Source organism: Penicillium samsonianum (assembly GCF_028829775.1).
Source record: "Penicillium samsonianum strain IBT 33392 chromosome Unknown utg000001l_segment0_segment0, whole genome shotgun sequence".
Taxonomy (NCBI): Eukaryota; Fungi; Ascomycota; class Eurotiomycetes; order Eurotiales; family Aspergillaceae; genus Penicillium; species Penicillium samsonianum.
The window spans coordinates 888,458-907,690 of NW_026643259.1; the positions used below are offsets into that span (position 1 = coordinate 888,458).

The 19,233-nt window shown below is 47.9% G+C and overlaps 6 protein-coding genes across 6 annotated transcripts; 1 reads left to right on the top strand and 5 right to left on the bottom strand.

Moving 5' to 3' along the window:
• Window positions 1–1,821: 1,821 nt before the first annotated feature.
• N7471_000351 (uncharacterized protein) lies at window positions 1,822–2,571 on the bottom strand (the record flags this gene model as incomplete). Its single annotated transcript, XM_057273072.1, has 1 exon — window positions 1,822–2,571. The coding sequence occupies one exon, from the start codon at window positions 2,569–2,571 to the stop codon at window positions 1,822–1,824; it is 750 nt and encodes a 249-aa protein (XP_057141251.1).
• Window positions 2,572–3,912: 1,341 nt separating this feature from the next.
• Window positions 3,913–6,168, top strand: N7471_000352 (putative MFS transporter; the record flags this gene model as incomplete). The annotated part of the gene is made up of 5 exons (XM_057273073.1): window positions 3,913–4,086; window positions 4,180–4,459; window positions 4,512–4,823; window positions 4,901–5,495; window positions 5,590–6,168. The coding sequence occupies exons 2-5, from the start codon at window positions 4,305–4,307 to the stop codon at window positions 6,166–6,168; spliced, it is 1,641 nt and encodes a 546-aa protein (XP_057141252.1). The 5' UTR covers window positions 3,913–4,086; window positions 4,180–4,304.
• Window positions 6,169–7,075: 907 nt separating this feature from the next.
• On the bottom strand, window positions 7,076–8,567 carry glnA (glutamate--ammonia ligase; the record flags this gene model as incomplete). The annotated part of the gene is made up of 5 exons (XM_057273074.1): window positions 7,076–7,515; window positions 7,570–8,074; window positions 8,296–8,388; window positions 8,466–8,504; window positions 8,565–8,567. 5 exons carry the CDS (start codon window positions 8,565–8,567, stop codon window positions 7,076–7,078), a joined length of 1,080 nt encoding a protein of 359 aa, XP_057141253.1.
• A 4,818-nt stretch (window positions 8,568–13,385) lies between these two features.
• N7471_000354 (RNA polymerase II mediator complex middle subunit MED1) lies at window positions 13,386–16,068 on the bottom strand (the record flags this gene model as incomplete). Its single annotated transcript, XM_057273075.1, has 2 exons — window positions 13,386–14,408; window positions 14,455–16,068. 2 exons carry the CDS (start codon window positions 16,066–16,068, stop codon window positions 13,731–13,733), a joined length of 2,292 nt encoding a protein of 763 aa, XP_057141254.1. The 3' UTR covers window positions 13,386–13,730.
• A 931-nt stretch (window positions 16,069–16,999) lies between these two features.
• On the bottom strand, window positions 17,000–17,499 carry N7471_000355 (CDR ABC transporter; the record flags this gene model as incomplete). The annotated part of the gene is made up of 2 exons (XM_057273076.1): window positions 17,000–17,103; window positions 17,169–17,499. 2 exons carry the CDS (start codon window positions 17,497–17,499, stop codon window positions 17,000–17,002), a joined length of 435 nt encoding a protein of 144 aa, XP_057141255.1.
• Window positions 17,500–17,814: 315 nt separating this feature from the next.
• N7471_000356 (CDR ABC transporter) lies at window positions 17,815–18,380 on the bottom strand (the record flags this gene model as incomplete). Its single annotated transcript, XM_057273077.1, has 3 exons — window positions 17,815–17,975; window positions 18,038–18,295; window positions 18,359–18,380. The coding sequence occupies 3 exons, from the start codon at window positions 18,378–18,380 to the stop codon at window positions 17,815–17,817; spliced, it is 441 nt and encodes a 146-aa protein (XP_057141256.1).
• Window positions 18,381–19,233: the final 853 nt, after the last annotated feature.

Genomic DNA, 19,233 nt, shown 5'->3' on the forward strand with positions numbered 1-19,233 from the left:
TGGAGGTATAGAGCGTTAGCTTGTGGGTTTGAATGGTACCCTGCCCGTGCTCTCGTTTTCTTTGGAAAATGTCCTGGGATATGGGGCGGAACTGCGATTTTAAGTCCCTCTTCCCCTGGACACTTGCTACATAAATGCGGCTGAATAGAAGGTAAATATCCCCCAAGCGAGGCTGTTTAAGGTTGTTGTTCGTATTCGCGGGAATTCGGGGGGCATTTTACCTGTGGCGGATGGGTTGTTGCTCGTGAATACGAGGTTGGTGCCGCTTGGCGCGGACTCGAGCCGCTTTTTTGAGATCGATTTACGGGTTGCTCGCTGTTTAGGACCAAGAAGAGGAGACTTGGAACTGCACTAGATATTTAGGCTTTGTCCTAGGCTGCTTTCTCGTTGATAATGTAGGCGTGAAGGGTCTGGAGGAGTTCTTGGCTTTAGGGCTTAGCGATCCTCGTGATAGCTTTCTACTCCATTTGGTTAGACTCGGACAATCTCCTGGCCTGCCTTTGTCGAGATAGGAATCAGTCCTTCCCATCGCACTGGACTAGCAAATTAGATTAATTTGTTCAGTTCCGGGAACCCCACGCTCTCGTGGTAGACTTCGGGCTCTATTATTGGAGAGGGTCGACGTTGTGAAGAGAAGCACATGTTTCCCCGAGAAGAAGCAGGTGTCTTTCCTTTTATATCCTTTGATGTACAAAGTACTTAAAACTCCATAAGAATGGTTTCCTCTTGATTCTAGTCAGTGCACACTTATCACCTGTCACATATGGGACCATTAAAGACTTCTTTGGTGTTCCTACGTGTGCCTACTACGCTTCATGGGCTGCCGAGAGCTCGTGATTAATCTCCAGGGGTTGAGACTAAAATCCATGACAGTGCGGAGGGTATTGATTATGATCAAGATGAAATGGGCGGTTCTTAGGATGATTTGAAAGGCTTTATGTCTAAGCCGACAAACTCCAACTTCTCGCCATGGGTAAAGCTTGAACCATTCGATACTGAGGACCCTATAGTAAACATTTTCGAAGACCCGGACATTCCAGCCGACATCTAAGAATTTGTATCTCTCTTCAGACCAAAGTCTTGGGAGGGGGATCCTACAATTCCTAGGGAGGGGCATACGTTAGATCAAAGCTCGACCATCCTAACAGATGTTTCTGTCGCCCCTGAAAGTCCTATCGCACCCAACAAGTCTTCCATCTTGGAACGGTCTGTTCCATTTGCGAATTCTCGTGAAACTGATCCGGATGACTATGCAAAACCTAAGCAGTTTGAGAACAACGAGGACCAATAATCCTGGATGACAACAAAAGCCTGGATATTAACCCGAACAAACTGCCTCAAAGCACAGGGGCGTCAGAATCTGAAAGGCAAGCACTAGGCGAGGCCGAAATTCACCCCAAAGTAAGACAAACATGGCTACTATAACTAGAGCACATATTTTCGTCTATCTGAACGTGTTTAGACACTCATTGTCACCCTTTTTTGTTTTTTCTGTAATGCTTATTACCTTCGACATTGAATACATAGCAACATAGGCATGAAACATAGAAATACAAGCGGCATTAAAGTACACGATGAAGCTCTGTGGTAAAGCAATTTGTACAATTTGCACTTAAGCCACCCCTAGCGTTCAAACTTCCCAATCTCCCATACTTGGTCGTGCACCAAACCATTTTTGTACTTTCCGGCGGGTTAACTGCGGTTTCGATCTTGGGTTTGGTTTGTATTCGACATCACAGTTGTTTTTTTCTTGACTTCTGAGTAGGTAGACCGAACCCCAAGAAAGCCATGGTAGGAAGATTCCGGACCATCTCGCGCATCTCAAGAAGAGTTGATACCTTTAGGCCTAACCTTCTTTCCCAGATCTTCCTTGGTGGGTGGATCCTGCTCGTCTTTGTCGTTCTTGTTCTTTCCCTGCGTGATGACATGTTCCTTGGCGGTCTCCCTTCGCTTCCGGGCTGCGGCTCTCTTAGCCGCAGAGTCTTCCTTCTCGGTTTCAGAGCCTGAATCATCCGATTCCGGTGGATTGCACTTGCTAAGCCGCATTTGCATGACAAGGTCCTCAAAACGCGATTCAGTCTGGTTGATCTCCTTTGGCATTTGATGCGTGGCCCGGTGATCGATATTCTCCTTGGGGACAGTGGCATCGTCATCGTTATCTGTCCTGTTTGTCTCCTTGGTCATTTGAGTAGTGTACGGACGCTTGAAGTCTTCCTTGGGGGTAGCATCAACACTAGTCTTGCCCTTGGGAGTCATCTCGGTACTGCCTCCGTCCGGGGAATTTGGTGGAACCCTCAAATACTTGGAATACTTTTTGCTGGCAGTGGTGATTCCACTTCCACTGACTTGACTGGGATCCCAGTTAGAACTTTTGGCACGGCCCCAGCCGTCTTGTTTCTTGGGGGTTCGCGCGGCGAATCTTGCCCCCGCAGGCTTATGGTGCTCAATGTCTTCTTTTGACTTGTCGGCACGCCGGATCGGGAGCTCTTCGCGTGAGCTGCCATCAGGTGTGCTGTCATTAGGGCGGATGGATAAAAGGCTGAAATGCCTGTCAATTCCGTATTCGGTCATGGTTCTTTTGAGTGTTTCGATTCTTTCGCGCCAGTTGCCGCGCTCACCGCGGATGGAGCAAACGACGCACTTCTTGGCTTGGGGATTGGTCACGGTTCCCACGATGTTTGAAGATATTGCGAGTGCAGAAATAACTTGGGGGCTTAGTTGAGATTCGCAGATGACTGAATGGGCACCGTATGGGTGCTCAATACAGAAATATGAGTGGTGTCGGGCACCAAAGTCTGGGTAGTTGCTGGGAGCGAGACCCCTGGCCTGGTGAGAAATGTCTCGGGACAAGCTCGGAAATATGATTGATGGATGAGTAACGAGGAATAATACGATCTTGGATCTTGAGATCAAAGAGGCGAAGATTGTTTAATGAAAACAGATGGACACACTGAGGTGACTATGGATGGACGTGTCAATGTAATGAACGCGAAGATTCCAGGTAAACAAGATGAGATGTTGGCAAACAGCCAGACCTCTGAGTCTCGAAACTTCTAAGTCACGCGTTCGCAGAAGACAACAGATCAGCTTTCGCGTAGAGGATAAAAGGTGACAGTAGGTGAAAAGGTGAAGCGAAGGAAACAAAACAAACGGATATTGCTAGGATCCAATTTGGCAGCTGTCCATCTGGCGAGTTATAGGTAAATAAAAAACATATATGCCTTCCTTTATTATTTTTGCCTTTCGCCTTTTGCTTTGGAATACCACTCTTAACCTTGGGCATCAAGTTCTGTAGACATACACACTCTTCTGGTATAGCATATTGTTAGTTATCATTGTAGACAAGACCTGGCTCTATGTCTTGTGCATATTGGCATTTTGGTAGACAATTGCCTTCTATTTCAGATTCAAAACTATTCTCAATAAGCTTCTGAAGCTTTCATCTTTTGGCCTGTACCCGAGCCCTAACATCACCCGATTGGGATATTTGATAGATCACGTGATATTCCCGAGACCGGCGATCGAGATGATGATGCTAATGAGAATACATAAAGAGATACTAACTTGAATTCTAAGAATGGCAAGAATTGCAAGAATAGTTCTGAGTCATTGCTTGGCATGATGTTTTGACTATTGGATAAGGTGCAATGGTATGTCTACAGCATTCTAACAGCTGACTGCACACAGCTCACAGCTCACAGCTCTTCAAGGGACCAGCTGCAAAGCAGAAATATACAAATAAAAATAGTACAACATATAGAACGGACCGAGATCCATAGGAGTTAAGGATATCCTCGGGGAAAAAAAGATTTAAGGTTATCCTCGGTGAAGAGCTCGTTGGGGAAAAAAGACCGGATTTTCGCTCAACCTCAACCTCCAATCTTAATCTCAACCTCAACGGGGCTTTAGATCTTCCTCTCGGGTGTTTGAGCTTATGAGTCACGCGATTCCGTGTATAAAACTATAAGCCTTCCTTATATATCGGGGACGTCAGGTCAGCTTTTTTTCTCCGCCAAGATCCACACCCCTCTCTTTATCAGATCCGAAAACGGAATCTTCCTTCTTTTCCCGGAAATTCAAGTCAAGGTACGTTTACTTCTCTGACCTCGGTAAAGGATTTACCGTGTCCGAGAGAAACTGGAATATACAAAATGAATTCCACTGACTAATAATCCACAGCACTCCATCTGGTTGATATCCCGGGCTGTTCTTCAATTAGCACTTTGGCACAGTCAGTTGACTGTCTGCCCGCAAAGAGGCCCAATTAAAAATTTATACACATATAATAATAATAAAGCGACAAGATGTCCACCGAACATCAACATGCCTCTGTCAGTGTTGACAAGCAGCTTGCCGTTGAGGCTATCTCCGAGCAGCCAGAAACGCCTCACAGCAAGACGTCCTCGGATGACATGGAGTCCGAGGACCACAGCGTGGCCAACATCGAACGAATCTACAGGTAAGTCGCACCTCCGAGAAATAATTCAACATCAGAATCTAACAACCAACAGAAAACTGGACCGTCGCATCATCTCCGCGTTCTGGGTCCTCTACTTCCTCTGTTCAGCCATCCGGTCGAACGTAGGCCTAGCACAGACAATGAACACAGACTCCGGCCACGACCTCGCAAGCGTGCTCCACCTAACCCGGCATGAGATCTCAACCGGTCTCGCCCTCTTCTACGTCTGCTACGTGATCTTCGACCTCCCCTCAAACCTAATCATGACACGCCTAAGCCCCCACGTCTGGATGAGCCGCATCGTGATCAGCGTAGGCCTAATCGGAAGCTGTCTCGCCGCAATGAAGGCAGCCTGGAGCTTCTAGTACGTTCAACTCCTCCTCGAACCCTTATTCTATCTCATACCCCATATCCCATATCTTGTATCTAACAAAACCCCAGCCTCCTCCGCCTCCTCCTCGGTATCGTCACAGCAGGCATGTGGCCCGGCATGACATACTACCTAACTCTATTCTACCCGCCCTCACGCATCGGCAAACGCATCGGGCAATACTTCACAGCCTCGCAAGTCTCCGCCGCCGTAGTCGGGCTCGTCTCCGCCGGCTTCCAAAAAATGGACGGCGCACACGGCCTAGTCGGTTTCCAGTGGATGTTCCTCGTCTACGGCGTCATCACCGTCGCCCTGGGCTTCGGCCTGCTATGGTGGTTACCAGACAGACCCACACCGCCCGGCGAGCCCGCCCCAAAACGCTCCTGGATGATGCGGTGGGTGCCTACCACCACGCCTGCCCTGAAGGGCGCTGATGCCGTCGTGCATTACCATGATCTGAAGCGTGTTTATCACTCGTCCGCGTGGACGATGCGGGATCTGCTCGCGGTGTTTTTGGACTGGAGACTGTACCCGTTGCTGGTTATGTACTTCGGTGTTGTGGGTGTTGGTATTGGCGTGCAGTTGTACGCGAACGTGATTATCAAGGCTATCGACCCGACTCTGAGTGATATTTCTTTGAGTTTGTTGACGGCTCCGATTTGGATTGTATGTTTTTCTTTCTTTTCTTTCCATCTTTCCCCTGTTTTTGGGGGTCTCTTTCCATCCAAGATCCATCCGCTAACACATCCCCACCATACAGATGGATCTAATCGCCATCCTCCTCGTAACCCCCCTCTCAGACCGCTTCCACCGCCATCGCGCAATCTTCTTCTCAATTCCCGTCCTCCTCCAAATCCTCGGCCTCCTCTTGACAAGCTACGCGGGCACAGACGCAAACCCGTGGCCTCGGTACGGCGGACTGCTAATCGTTGGATTCGGACTCGGCCCAACAGTCCCGATAACGATGACCTGGACGACGGAGATCTTCCAGCCACGACACGGCGAGGTCGGCGTAGCTGCTGCGTCGGCTGTTGTCTCCGGACTCGGTAATCTGGGCAGTATCCTCACGACTTATGCGCTGTATTCCGGCTGGAAGAGTGACTACGAGGCGCCTGGCCGCGAGAAGTACAGAAAGAGTAACCTCGTCATGGTTGGTATTCTGGCGGCGAGTATTCTCTCTGCGGCACTGATGGAGACTATGTTGCGCTTTGTTGACGGGAGGTATCGTGGTGATGGGGCTGAGGGGGCGGTTGATGGGGCTGCGAGGCGGGAGGTGCGTCAGCGTGGTTTGCAAGGGTTGGGGGCTGGTGTTAGGCGTTGGTTGAAGCTGGGGAGGTGATTGCTAGGTAGACTTGTTTGTGGGTGTGGCCGTGGTGCAACGGCAAAAGTGTTGTTATATTTCTCTAATTTTACTGCTTGTGTTGCTGTGTGGGACTTCTATAGACCGATAGAAAGGAACTACTATATAGAAGAGAATGAATACGATCTAATTTTGGACATAGATGGCTTTTGGAGAATACCCTGCTTTATAAAGCAAAACTAGTCAACTGAATGAACTGAAGTAGTCTAGATCCATGCATGCCTCTTGGAGGTTGATCGTGTTCCGCTATTTAAGACTGTCTGTCATACACTCCATGCTCTCGAAAAGGGAAGAAAACTTCTATTGGATACTGGAATGTGATACTAGATTGAGTTCAAGATCCTTCCATGTGGCACAGACGATTGGCGAGATACCCCGATCGAGGTAAGGCCAATGAGACTACAGTAGAAAAAGTACGAGAGCTCAATGTTAAGCAATGTTGGTGTTGGCTCAAATTACTCCGGGCAAGAAGAAGAGGGTCAGTGTAAAACTTGAACTTGGTATTAATTGTCGATTCTCCAGAGGAACGATATCAGTATGATATCTCTCGATAAACGATGGTGTGATTTTCCCATCCATGAATATTCTATGCTATTGTACGTGTCACATTACCCTGTGAAGGGTAGTCGAGAGAAAAAGAAAGAAAAAAATAAGTGCGGCTGGTGCAACGAGGGAGGGCCAGCAGGAACGCAATAGGCGGACACTGGAACCGGGAGAAAGAAAAGGATAGAACACGAGAAGAAAGACAGGAAGAGGAAGAGAGAAAAGGCAGATCACAGATAACATCTATGGGGGCTCCCTCACGCAGTCAGGCCGCTCTGGTCCGACTCCCAGGTTGACGCCGAGGGTATCGGAGCGCTAAGACCAAATGATTCCTTCTATCCATTTAAAGGCCACCACACATAGTCTCAACGATGATACCAGTGATCTGGTAGGGGTCAGCGTTCGACGCGGGGCGACGATCCTCAAAGTAACCCTTGCCGTCCTTGGCGCACTGGCGGGGGATACGGATGGAGCCACCACGGTCGGCAACACCGTAAGAGAACTTGTCGATGTTACCGGTCTCGTGGCGACCGGTGAGACGCTCCTCGTTGCCCTCACCATAGACGGCGATGTGCTCAACGTGACGGGCCTCGAACTTCTTCATGGCGGCCTCAATAACCTTCATACCACCATCGGCACGAGTGGCGTTGGTGGAGACGTTGGAGTGAAGACCGGCACCGTTCCACTCACCCTTGATGGGCTTGGGCTCAAATGAGATACGGACGCCGAACTCTTCAGCGACACGGTGGAGAAGGAAACGGGACATCCAGAGGTGATCACCCACTGAAAAACAGTTAGTCTCAAGATATTCCACTGTCAGGGATTTGCAAAACTTACTATCGATGCCGGGGCAGGGGCCGACCTGGTACTCCCACTGGGAGGGCATGACCTCAGCGTTGATACCGGAGATGTTGATACCGGCGTACAAGCAGGCACGGTAGTGAGCCTCGACGATATCACGGCAGTAGACCTTGCCGGTACCGACACCACAGTAGTAGGGACCCTGGGCACCGGGGAAACCGCCACGGGGCCAGCCATAGGGCCATCCATCAGTACCGAGGAGAGTGTACTCCTGCTCCAGACCGAACCAGAAGCCCTCGTCGGCGTTGGTCTCCATCAGACGGTTGGCATCGTGACGGTAGTTGAACTTGTTGGGGCTTCCATCGGCATCCCAGGTCTCGCAGAGGACAAGGATGTTGTCACCCTGGCGGAAGGGGTCGGGGTAGTAAGCGACGGGGCGAAGGTAGACATCGGAGTTGTCACCGGGGGCCTGGTTGGTGGAGGAACCGTCAAAGTTCCACTCGGGGAGCTCATCAACACTTGTGACGGGCTTGAACAGAGTCTGTGAACGATTCAAGTTAGTGAGTTGTTCTGAAGGAGCGCTATCTCACGTGACGGCGGGTGGCTGCGTCGCATGCTAAATCCAGAATCCCCGTGCACAGGGCTTATCGAGGCCCGAGAGGAGATTCGAGATAAAGAACATGCAGCAACCACGCCCCCAAATCCACAGTGTATGTAGTCCTAGGAGATAAAACCTGGGGACCAGATTGAGATGAGTCATACCTTTGTCTTGGAGCGAGTGCCACCGTTGGAATCAATCCAAACGTACTCAGCCTGAACACGACCACGCTGGTCAAGGTTCATGTACTTCAGGAGCTGCTTCAGTCAGTATATGTCATTCCTCTCTGGCTCGAAGGCCATTGTGGAAATCCAAAATCAAGAATCAAACGCACATTCCCCGTGTTGGAGACGACAGTTGCAGATTCGGACGCCTGTAGAGAACAAAGAGGTCAGAATCGGTTTCACACAAAAGATGAAGAGATGACTCTTACCATAATGGATATATGGGTATGTGTGTTGGTTTAAAACGGGTTTTCAAGCAATCAAGCAATGACTTTTGGTAGAGGGATCCCGAAGGAAGGAAAACACGAAGGGACCTCAAGAAGAAAAGCAAATAGAATATGGAGGAGAAAATCCAAAGGAGGAGAGAATGAGTCTTAAAGATGTGGAGGGGCAAGGGAGGTATGATAACCTCTGCAAAAAAAAAAAGGAATTTAAATTTAGTCTTTCTTTTTTGGGAATTTCTTTTTTTAATTTTTGTATTTTCTTGGCAAAATCAGGAAGGCGCGGCTCAGCCACTCCCTAAAGGGGTTAAGCGTTGTATTATTACTGTAAAGCGGTGGCCCGATACGGGGTACCGATAAAGTACCTCATACATTGTCGCGTAGTCGGCAATCTCTCTCCTGAAACCGGTTGTCGTTGGGGGAACAAAAAAAAAAGCCCTCACTCTATTTTAGTACTCTCGTAAATATTGCTATTATTTCAATATAACTTTTTTTAATGCCTCAACATCGAAATAGAACATTGACTATGTCAAAAGGACATTTTTTTTTTTTTTTACAGCCGAGGGGAACGCTGTAGCCTGTGAAACTGCACCTGGGCAGTTTCAACCTTTTGCCGAATTCAACGCCACTCGTTAACTTCCGTGTCATCATCGTAGCATCATTCAGACACCCTTCGCCGGTCCTCGCCGAGGGATCTACTTTTATACCAGTTTGATTTGTTATATTCGAATCTAGATGCGACTAGCACTATATTTCCTCCGTTTACTCCATACTCCCGTATTATGTAGCTCTTCTCCAGACTTTCACCTCCGCATCTTTGAGATATCTACCAAACCGCTCCCGCCACCCGAACCAGTCAAGTCTCTGTGTGTGCTGACTGGCGATAGCCCTAACTAGCGCCCAATCAGCGGTCTGACCTTGTAATGAAACTCTATGAAATGCAATATATGATCAATCCTTCTTCTCCCGTTGGGAGCGATAAGATATATAGAGTAGGCACGGATTATGTAGAGCCGAATATAGCGCATGGCCTTTACCAGATCTGGTGTTCTTATCCTGCGGCATTCTCTCCGAAATATAGCTCCTCCACGTCTTATCCGGGTATTCATCGCCTGAGATACACATCTTCCCAGCCTCAAAATGTAAATATCTATGCTCAATAGATAGTCGGTGATACGTTGGTCATGCTTCTTAGCAACCGACGCCAGGACCCGTGGGCCGAGCGCATATCAGCTGCAAATCCCGCAAGTGCATGGGGAAGTGTAGACGAAAAAGCAACTTGAATTCTAGATAAACTCTTTTTTGCCTTGAAATTGTAATATATTATATGCTTTCTTTTGCTATTTTAATCACGCGCGCGTCGCGAAAATAGCTATCGAAACTGTACAATGCGAACGACTAAGTACTCCACGGTTCCTGAGATCTGCCCTCGGAGCTACCACCAAATGCCAATAGTGTGATTCGTTATCGCGTGGCAGGTCAGATGGCTAGAACGTCCAGACGCATTGGTTTTGCTAAGTACCTATACCTTTTATACGCGCCATTTCTTATATCTTTGTATTGCTTGTTCCTGCAGCAAGATGGACCGGGTACCCGCGTAGTACATATGTACTTTTATCACGCGAGCCGGACCGGTATAGAGTACATCCACTATACCTCTGTAATACAAGGTCCGCACAAACTCCACGACTGGAGAAGCCAGCCACGCCGCGACTTGGATCGATCAAGTCATAGTCAGGTCAGTGGGGTGGACCGTGGCAAAACGTTCTCGAAACCCCCGTCGATTCATCAATTTGACCAATCAGACCCGTTTTGCTAGGACCACCCCGACACCGGCCATGGATAAGAGAATCAAGCCAGTATTACAGGTCGACAAGGCATTTCGGTTATTCATATGTGTGGTTTCAATTATGTACAGTAAGAGTCACGAGCCCGCGGGTGATTTTAGGGGTGTTTTCTTATGTAAGAGCAATGAAGTTTATATTCTTATATTGGGTGCACAGAAAATATGCATCTCGGGAGATTTAGGTCAGAAATAATAAAAGTGGCGACGAGATCTTCTTCCCCCGTATTTTCTCCGGCAAATGGAAGACTGGCAAATGTCGGGAGTTTCAGGAATCCAAGGTGACTGAGTGGCTAAGGTTCCGATCTTCAGCCCTGTCCTGATTTCTCCAGGTTTTGGTTTTTGTATAGTTTTAGTGCAATACCAAACCATCTAGCTTAGAGTCATATTCTAGCTTGGAGCCACATTTCAATCTGTCTGAAGAGTTTGCCTCCAACTGCAGGTGTATTAATAGCATGTTAAGACATATATCTAGATCCGGGCTTAGTCACCGGGCAAGTCCGGGGGCTGTGCGTGGTACTGTGTACCAGTATGTAGTGTACATTGTAGTACCTGTTGTGGTGAATACATGTAAAAATGCAGTCCGATCAAAGGTATGCAATTCAAAGAAATCAGAAATATAATTCGTGCATACAATATTAAAGAAATAATATGAAATATGAAATATCAAATCTCAAATCTCAAACCCTTATAGATCGACATTCCCCTTTCTTATCGCACTCCTCTCATTGGCTCTTAGCGTCAGTGACAAACCACGCTGACTAGAATATCGCACATTCAACTGATATTCACGTAATTGCTTTTCCCTTATTTGTCGAATCAATTTAAATCAAATCAGGCGTTCCATATCTTACCAGGAATAGCCGAATTCCCTAGCCTACGAACATATTTTGAGCGTTTTATAGGAAAGTATGCTGCAAAATGCCTCATCGGAATGTTCGAAAGCGGTAAGGGGTTGACATGACACATGGATAGACCAGTTTGATCTTCAAGGTCAGATCATCAGGCTGTTTGGAATATAGTGGCCACTATGCCAAGTCTTTATATGGCTTCGGACATCCTGCCCAGCCTGTAACCATGTCTAGTTATCCAGATCACAAAGAACTTGCTTTCAAAATCCACATATGAACAAAATGAAAAAACGTGTTATATAATAAAAACGAAATAATGGGCAGAAAAGTTGGTTTCTTGTTCTAACCAGCTGGTTACGAACTATGACATAGATAGCTCCATACAACCTCAAAAGCGCCCATTTACGGTTAATCACACGAATGGTCGGCGCTAAACCCTCACTTTTTGATGTGGATTTAACCAAAATTCGAATAATGCCTCACAAGCCAATAAATGACTCTGGCATGGTATCCCTTGCACCTGGCATATCCATTAGCCCGGTAAATTGAGATCTAATGCCTCATTTAATTAATGTACAATCCTAGGGGGGTCCAAATTATACCACATCTGGGCCTTCGGCCAATTTAGGAAAACAGACTACAACATTGTATAACGTGGTCGGCACAGGCTCTTATTGACGCCCAACTCTACGGAGCATTAAAAATGCAGATATAAAGTGGTCCGTCTAGGCGCATCTTGGTGTTCACTCTACGGAGTAACCATCCAGTCAATGTCGATCTAGTTCAACCTGCCCTGTTTGCGCCTGATCCATAATTCCATGTCCCAAGTAGTGTAGCAGCCTATGCCTGCCTCCGGAAGTATAAACTAGCCATTAAAAACTTGGAAGTGACGCACAATGTAGGCCCGGGTCCACGAACCCCGCATCATATTTAGGGCCTAGACTTATCTGATCGACTCTGAAACAGACTGTCACATTTTGCTTTAGGTACACCTACATGCATGGGTAGGCATCCACCTGGGCATATAGATTTGCGTTATTTTGGAAAGATCCTTTCAGTGTATCTTTCGGGTTTGAGGAAGAGCAAATAAATACTGTGTTGAAATAAAACATATAATCTGGAGTGAATGGTGGATGTGGAATGCGCTAAGCTGAAGCAGACATATAGTTCACACATAATAAGCATAATAATAACTCTGAGACCGTCCACAGGTGTTTGTGCTATAGCTTCATCTTTGGAAGGCTAATATCAAACAGCATCTGGGTACTATGTTTTCTTATTCGGCATTTGCCATCTAGATATACAGTGCGTATAAAGACCTCTTGTCTCTCTTACACTCTCTTCTTTTCATATTTTCCTGGTCATCTTGGGTCATCATATCTTCAGTATCAACTACTCCCTTCAATATTTATATACATATTCATCTCTCAAAGCCTCAATGGCACCATTTTCATCTAGGCGATGAAATGGCGGGTAGTCTAGGCAGACATATGGCACGGGGGAATAAATGGTGTTCACTTTGAAGCAGGTGGATTAGGTGTTCTCGTGGAACCACAGTATCATTCCCAGCATTCTGTTGCTCATGAATTGACCTGGGATCGTCACCTTGCCACATGATTAGCGCTGGCCAGCTCAAGGCCACTTTAGCCAGCGCTTGCGCCTCAGCGTGGTTTCCTTCCGGTATATGTTATCCGAACGGGATAAATGTTCCTGGTTGTGTGCGAGTTCAGAGCATCAAGGCAGTCAGATAGCTGTTCCCATCCCTTCCTCGGAAATGAATAGAGGCGACGATGCACTCCTGTGAGTGCCTCTAAGGAGACATTCTGTTGTGCATTGATTGCTAACATCGCTAGCTTGTTCCCTCTGCTGTCCAGCAAGACCTTTCTGCGGTGGAGAGAAAAGATCCTACGACTCCCATGGGATAAGTCGAAGAGAGCGTCAAGAAGTCCATTCGCGAGATCCCTACGTGCAGCATAGCGTGCTGCTTCTGGTAGTGGTGGGGTTGAGGCTCTCTCCACTCCGGTGATTCGTCTACCATATATCGATACAATGCTAGAGAAACTTGTAATTTTGTGGAAGCTCCAACTTATTTCATAAATCAATGATGATGTTCATGTTTATATCGCCAGTCACACCGGGTGATCTAGTATTTGCTTGAGATTATCTAGAATTTAGATATTCAGGTCTCAATCGAGTAGAAACTGGTGGCAGAGAAGCCAACCAGTAGCCCATGCATTATATGAGTTGTGTGGCAGAAGAGCCCTAGAGCAGCTTGGATGGTTGAGTTGCCCCGAGCGTAAACTGCTACTTCAGCTAGCAGGGTCTTACACTAACCACAGTGTACATTGCGACCAATATACAACTCCACCTTAGCGGTTTGCATATCAATGTCAAACATTTGGGAGACTAGGAATTGCCTTGGTCTGGGAATACAAGAATGTATCTCAGTGCCACTGGATCTCACCCATTGCCAGCCCGCTGTTGCATCCAACGCAGTACCCACTCAACCAAGATGCTCAAGTCTTGTGAGACCTCGAGCACTCTGGCAATCTTCTTTTGTATATCCTGGAGCCCTGAGTCAAGGTTATCCATACCTTGCATTTCAGTGTCGCCACCATTTTCACCGTCCACTAACCCAGCAGTATCCACAACTGATATCTGGCCGTTCAGCCCGACTTCAAAGCAAATCGCGATTTGTCTGGGGGTTTGAATGGATCGAGCGGTTTCGGGACTCTCGTTGTAGTTCCTCTGATCTGTGATGAGTAACATGAGAGCAGGCGCTTGGCCGAGTTGAATACGCAATGTCACATCGACTTTGACGTCGTCCCCGGACATTTGATTGGGACTCTTTCCTCCACTGGAGGGGGTTGAAATTTCAACTCCAGAGTCATTCTTGGTATCATCCGAGCTACCCAGACCAAGCAGCAGATTCAATCTCTCCTCGTTCGGATCATCGTTGTTCAATATTATGGGCCCGTCGTGGCCGGCGAAGAGGTCTGGGGTTTGGACAGGAGGAGCGCGGGTTTTTTGGGGGGTTGCATTTGCATTTGAAGACTCGGTTGCTTTGGCCTGGTCCTTGGGAGGAAGATGGAAGGTCTTCCGAATCAAATTGGCTAACACAGCATACTGCCGGAGGATCTAAAAAGGGTTAGTGAAAGACAATATCGGACGAAAACACACATACCGGAAGGATATCTGCGAGCTGTCGGGGGTGCGAGAAGGGTAGGTCACGGATGGTGCAACCAGTAATGGACTCAAAGGATTGGAAAGTGTAGTTATGCTGTTTCGTATACTGCTTGCCCTTTGAGTCAACAGCGTGCACTGACATCCGGCGCTTTCTACGGCCAATTTGAGGGGATGAAACAGGCGACGTCAACGGCGAAGATTCCGATACCAACAACGCATCGTACGTGATCATCTTAAACTCTTGTGGTAGCTGCATACCGAGCTGACGATAAATCTCGGAGGCTGCAAGAATAGGAACGTCGAGTGCAGGCTCAAGTTTACCGACGAACCGGCGGTTGGGTGGCGATGACTCCAGCATGCTAGAGTCCAACGCCATGGGATCATGGTTGCCATGGGTCAACCGCGTGGTCTGCGGAGGATCAAGCCAGTTCACAGACCCAGCGGCACCATTTGATGGAAGCAATTCAGTGTTTTCACCTGCAGTAAAAACTTCACTCCCAACCCATTCCTTTGAAATACGCAGTGACGGATACCCCTCTTCGCATTCAATCATGATAGTCCATGATCTTCCTTGATCATCCAACTCACCCTTTGAGCTGGGATCATGTTGCGGGTCAATTTCCATATCATCCGGAGATGGTAGGCTCTGCTTCGCATCCAGGACTTTGGCTTGTTCAACCCAATATTCCAAGCCGAGACCGATTCGAGTACCCTTATGCATAGTGGGACGTCCGAGGACACCTGCGCAAAGATGCTGATACTCGCCGCCGTGCTTCCCATTCTTGTTTTCTTCCACCCAGATCCGCCTGAAGTTCTCTTCAAGGTTCTCCAAGGCCTCAAAGCAATTAACCTCTTGGCTGAGTTTGTCAAGTTTTGCAAGCCATTGTAGATTTTCATGGAACTCTTGGAGTGACCTCCAGTTCCCACGTTCGGCGTCTTCCGGAGACTGGGCGAGGGTACGTTTCAAGACCGCTGTAGCTTCCTCGCGCCGCACACCTTCCGTGTATTCAGGCGTGGCATATCGTAGACTGACGTCTTTGACGACATCCTGGCCAGCGTAGAAATCGATCTCAAGATCGACGAAGTTACCGGCGATGTTGAGATTATCATCCTGCCAAATGGACTCGAAATCTTCAAATCGACTCAGCCGTTCCACGCTTTCACGTGAAACTCCTCTACCCGAGACCCGGGCTCGTAGAAGCTGAACGACCTCCTCGACGCGATGTCTCTGCTCTTCGTCGTTGTCGCGCGCGACTCCGAGCTTGATTCCCTGCATCCCGAGGTTTTGGATGTCGCTCTCGTTCATGCCCGCACCAACAAGACCATCATGCACCGCAGGGGAAGGACTGATGCCAGTATACCCACCAAGCGCCAAGAGAGCAGAAGGCGAGCTGAAATTGACAGTGTCGTCGACCCCACTAGTGACGGCGAGAGGAGTAGCGTATTGATGGGACGATACACTCGTGTAATGTGCATGCGCAGGTCCTGAGCCTGTCGGTGTTCTCATTGAAGGCGATTTATGGGCGAGAGATCGAGATAGAGCAGCGGAGGATGGATGGGGAGAGGAGAGATGAGTTGGCGTTGCGCCAGGTTTGGCGGAGGGGGTCGCCATGATAAAATGAAAGGAATGGCCAGAGCAGAGTATGAGAGTAATTGAAAATTAGATATAGTTCAAATCCGTCTGAAAAAAATGGGTATCATAAGAAGTATTGAAGCACCTTGCGCAAGGAAGCCGGGTATGTTTGAATGCGACTCAATTCTCACCGGCGCAAGTGCTGATTTGGCAGGTGCACAAGAGAAGAACTGTCAAATGATTGTACGGATCAAATATCATGACGCATCCAAAGCTCCCCCGTTCCCATGAACACTGAAATTAACAAGCACGATTCATTTTCCAGAGCACATTCCAAATAGACAGCTCCGCTCCGCCAAAAGACATGATCACGTGTGTTTGCATTATTTTTTGCACTGTTTGTCTTCATCGTCATATCTTTTGTCAATGGCCCATTTCCCAATGAATCACAGTATTTGATTTATTTCATTCCGTCAATATATATATATATAATTCAAGCTGAACTAGCACACTGGTTGAGGCAGTTCCGATTAGCTGTTTGATTGAAATAATACTTAACAAGCAGGTAGTGGGATTCATGGGTGGTGACAACTACATATGTATTGCGGTTGAATCAGTGTGAACCAGAATGCATGAAGGGGTTTTTTTATTACGAGAACTACGAAAGCACATGCAATTTATAGCGGCATAGAAACAGGCTTCTCTATACAAAGCAGGATGTGACTCTTGGTACCTTGGACATTGGAGCTTTGGCGATGATTATTCTCCTATGTCTGCAGGAATCCATAACAATTAACCATACACATTCCACCAATTGACCTGAAAGACAATATCTTTACATATGTGGCACGGGGGTCCATAATCTCAACCTTGGAATTCTCACTCTTCCCATCCGCTCTCCAACCTTGCTTCATCTGAACAATCGGCACCCGGACACACACTTACACATACACACACAGGAGTGCGTTCCCTACCTCTTGTTCTTCTTCAGCACTCGGAGAAGCCAATAGAGGAAAACAGCCATGAAAATGTTAAATGCCGCATACACCCACAGCACTCCAAAGCCATGCACCGCTGCGAGTAATCAGCCCCGAGATTTGCAAGGAACTGATCTGTCTCGGTAAATTGGCAGTATCGACAGTCTTCGCCGTTGCCAATTGCGCCAGGATTGACGAGTGCACCGCCGTTGTCATTGATATAGCCGCACATGTACTGAGCACAGCTCTGATTTTGCGGCGCACGGAATGTCTTGTATTCATGATCAGCGCAGTGCATAGGTGCCCGAGCGAGACTGGTCGAGATGAATCCGGTGGCGAGGTATGTGAACGGGTTGGCGCGGTATACCCACCTCCAGAAGTGCAGCATTGCGGATGGGGGAACGAGCAACCCGCAGAAACAGTAACAGATGAAGACGAGCAAAGTGGAAGCGGAGGAGGCAATTTCGACGTTATCGAGACCCGAGATCAGCATGTGTCCGAACGTGCTGGCCCAGATGAAGGTGACTCAGATTAGCAGGAAGATGAGAGTGCTGCGCGAATGCACTGAATCGGTAACCTCGGCGTTCCGATAGCAGCCAAGAGGGTAATACCAGCACAGGAAGGTGGAGATGGATAGGAACTAAGGGTCGAGTTACACGTCAGTACTAGGTGGAGAAAAGGAACACTGGAAGAAATATATGGAGAAGGAAGAGAAGAGCTGCTCGGCCTCAGTTACCATGTGCCATACTAACCCAACGAACATGTTGCTTGGAAGGAACGCTTGCCAGGCGTATGTTTTTAACTGGCGCTAGCGGGCTTCAAACACTGTCCGCTGCGTCACGAAGGCAGGAAGCGTCTGGAATATCAGCTGCATCAGGACGATCAAGACGATGAAGATGCCGACCATCCGATTTGCAGCCATTGGTAAGTATTTTCCCCCATGAAGAAGGAAAATCCAATAAACAATGCCTACGGCAGGGCAGTTAGGTTAGCATCTGCTTTTTATAGGGCACATAATGTGGCATTCTGACCTACCGAAAAGATGCAGGGCTGCGCTTTGGAGTAGATATACCCGGGCGAACGCCAGTACTGTTGAAACACACGACATCCAACCACCATGAATTGCGTGGCAATCGGCGCGGAGAACTCCTGATAACTGGAGGAATCGTGTGCATTTACCACAGTTGGAGGTTTATTGGCGAGCTTTCGCAGCTTGTCAAGCCCCTCTCCAATATTCTGGTATTCCGGGCTTTCGCGCCAAGTGGTGTGCCAGTCGATATCACTTTGTGCTCCAGGGGCTCAATAAAACATATGCTCTGCGGGATTAGCCGTCACTGGACAAGCCTTCCCACCATTTCGGGTGAAGTAGTCCATGAGAAATTTTGAATTTTCGCCAATTTCTCCAAAATAGACAGTTTTACCAACACTGTCCAGGATCCGTCGCCTTTCCCTTTGATTTGGATGTCGTAGCAAACGTTCTCCCAATGGAACGCAGATTGTTGCTTCTCGACGTTAACGTTCGAGTCAGATTCATTCAATGCTCCAAATGAGACTAGCTCTGATCCCAAATGTTCCTCATCGATCTTTTAAGGCTTCGCCTTCGCTTTGAGCAACTTGCTCCGTTGGAACACCAGCACCTGGCCTTTGGAGCACTCGGCACTAATAATATCGGATAACCAAAGGTGGACAACAGCAAACAGAACTGTGAACGTGATGACAATCCCCTCATTTCGCCAGCGGTGTCTGTGTGAATAATAGTAGGAACTCTCATAGAACGCCCCAGGATTGTCCCGCAGGGTTTTACTAGCGTATGGCGATGTCCCGTTACCAGGGACTAACGGGCACTCTGAGAAGCTTATAGAATTGATCATTCATGAAGCCTGTGTGTAGGCTCTACGTGTCAGGCGCCGGGCGGTGGGCGGCTGCAGATAGGCTTTCAGAGCTGGAGTAGACAGGGATCCTCTAGCCGCACATCAAATAGGTTAAATCAACTTAAACTGTATTATGTGTAAATATTGCCTCATGTTCCCTTAGATGATAAACATTCAATCTGCCTGGATACCAACATCGAGCACATCTATCCTTCCTCGGACGTTTGTTTTGGCAAAATTTAACATAAGAAAATCCGGAAACTACTTAGGTCCATCCGCTGATCCCGAGTGGACCTCGGCTCGGGAGATTCCGAACTTTATTATTGCCTAATTAAAATAGGGACCGGTGCCCAGGT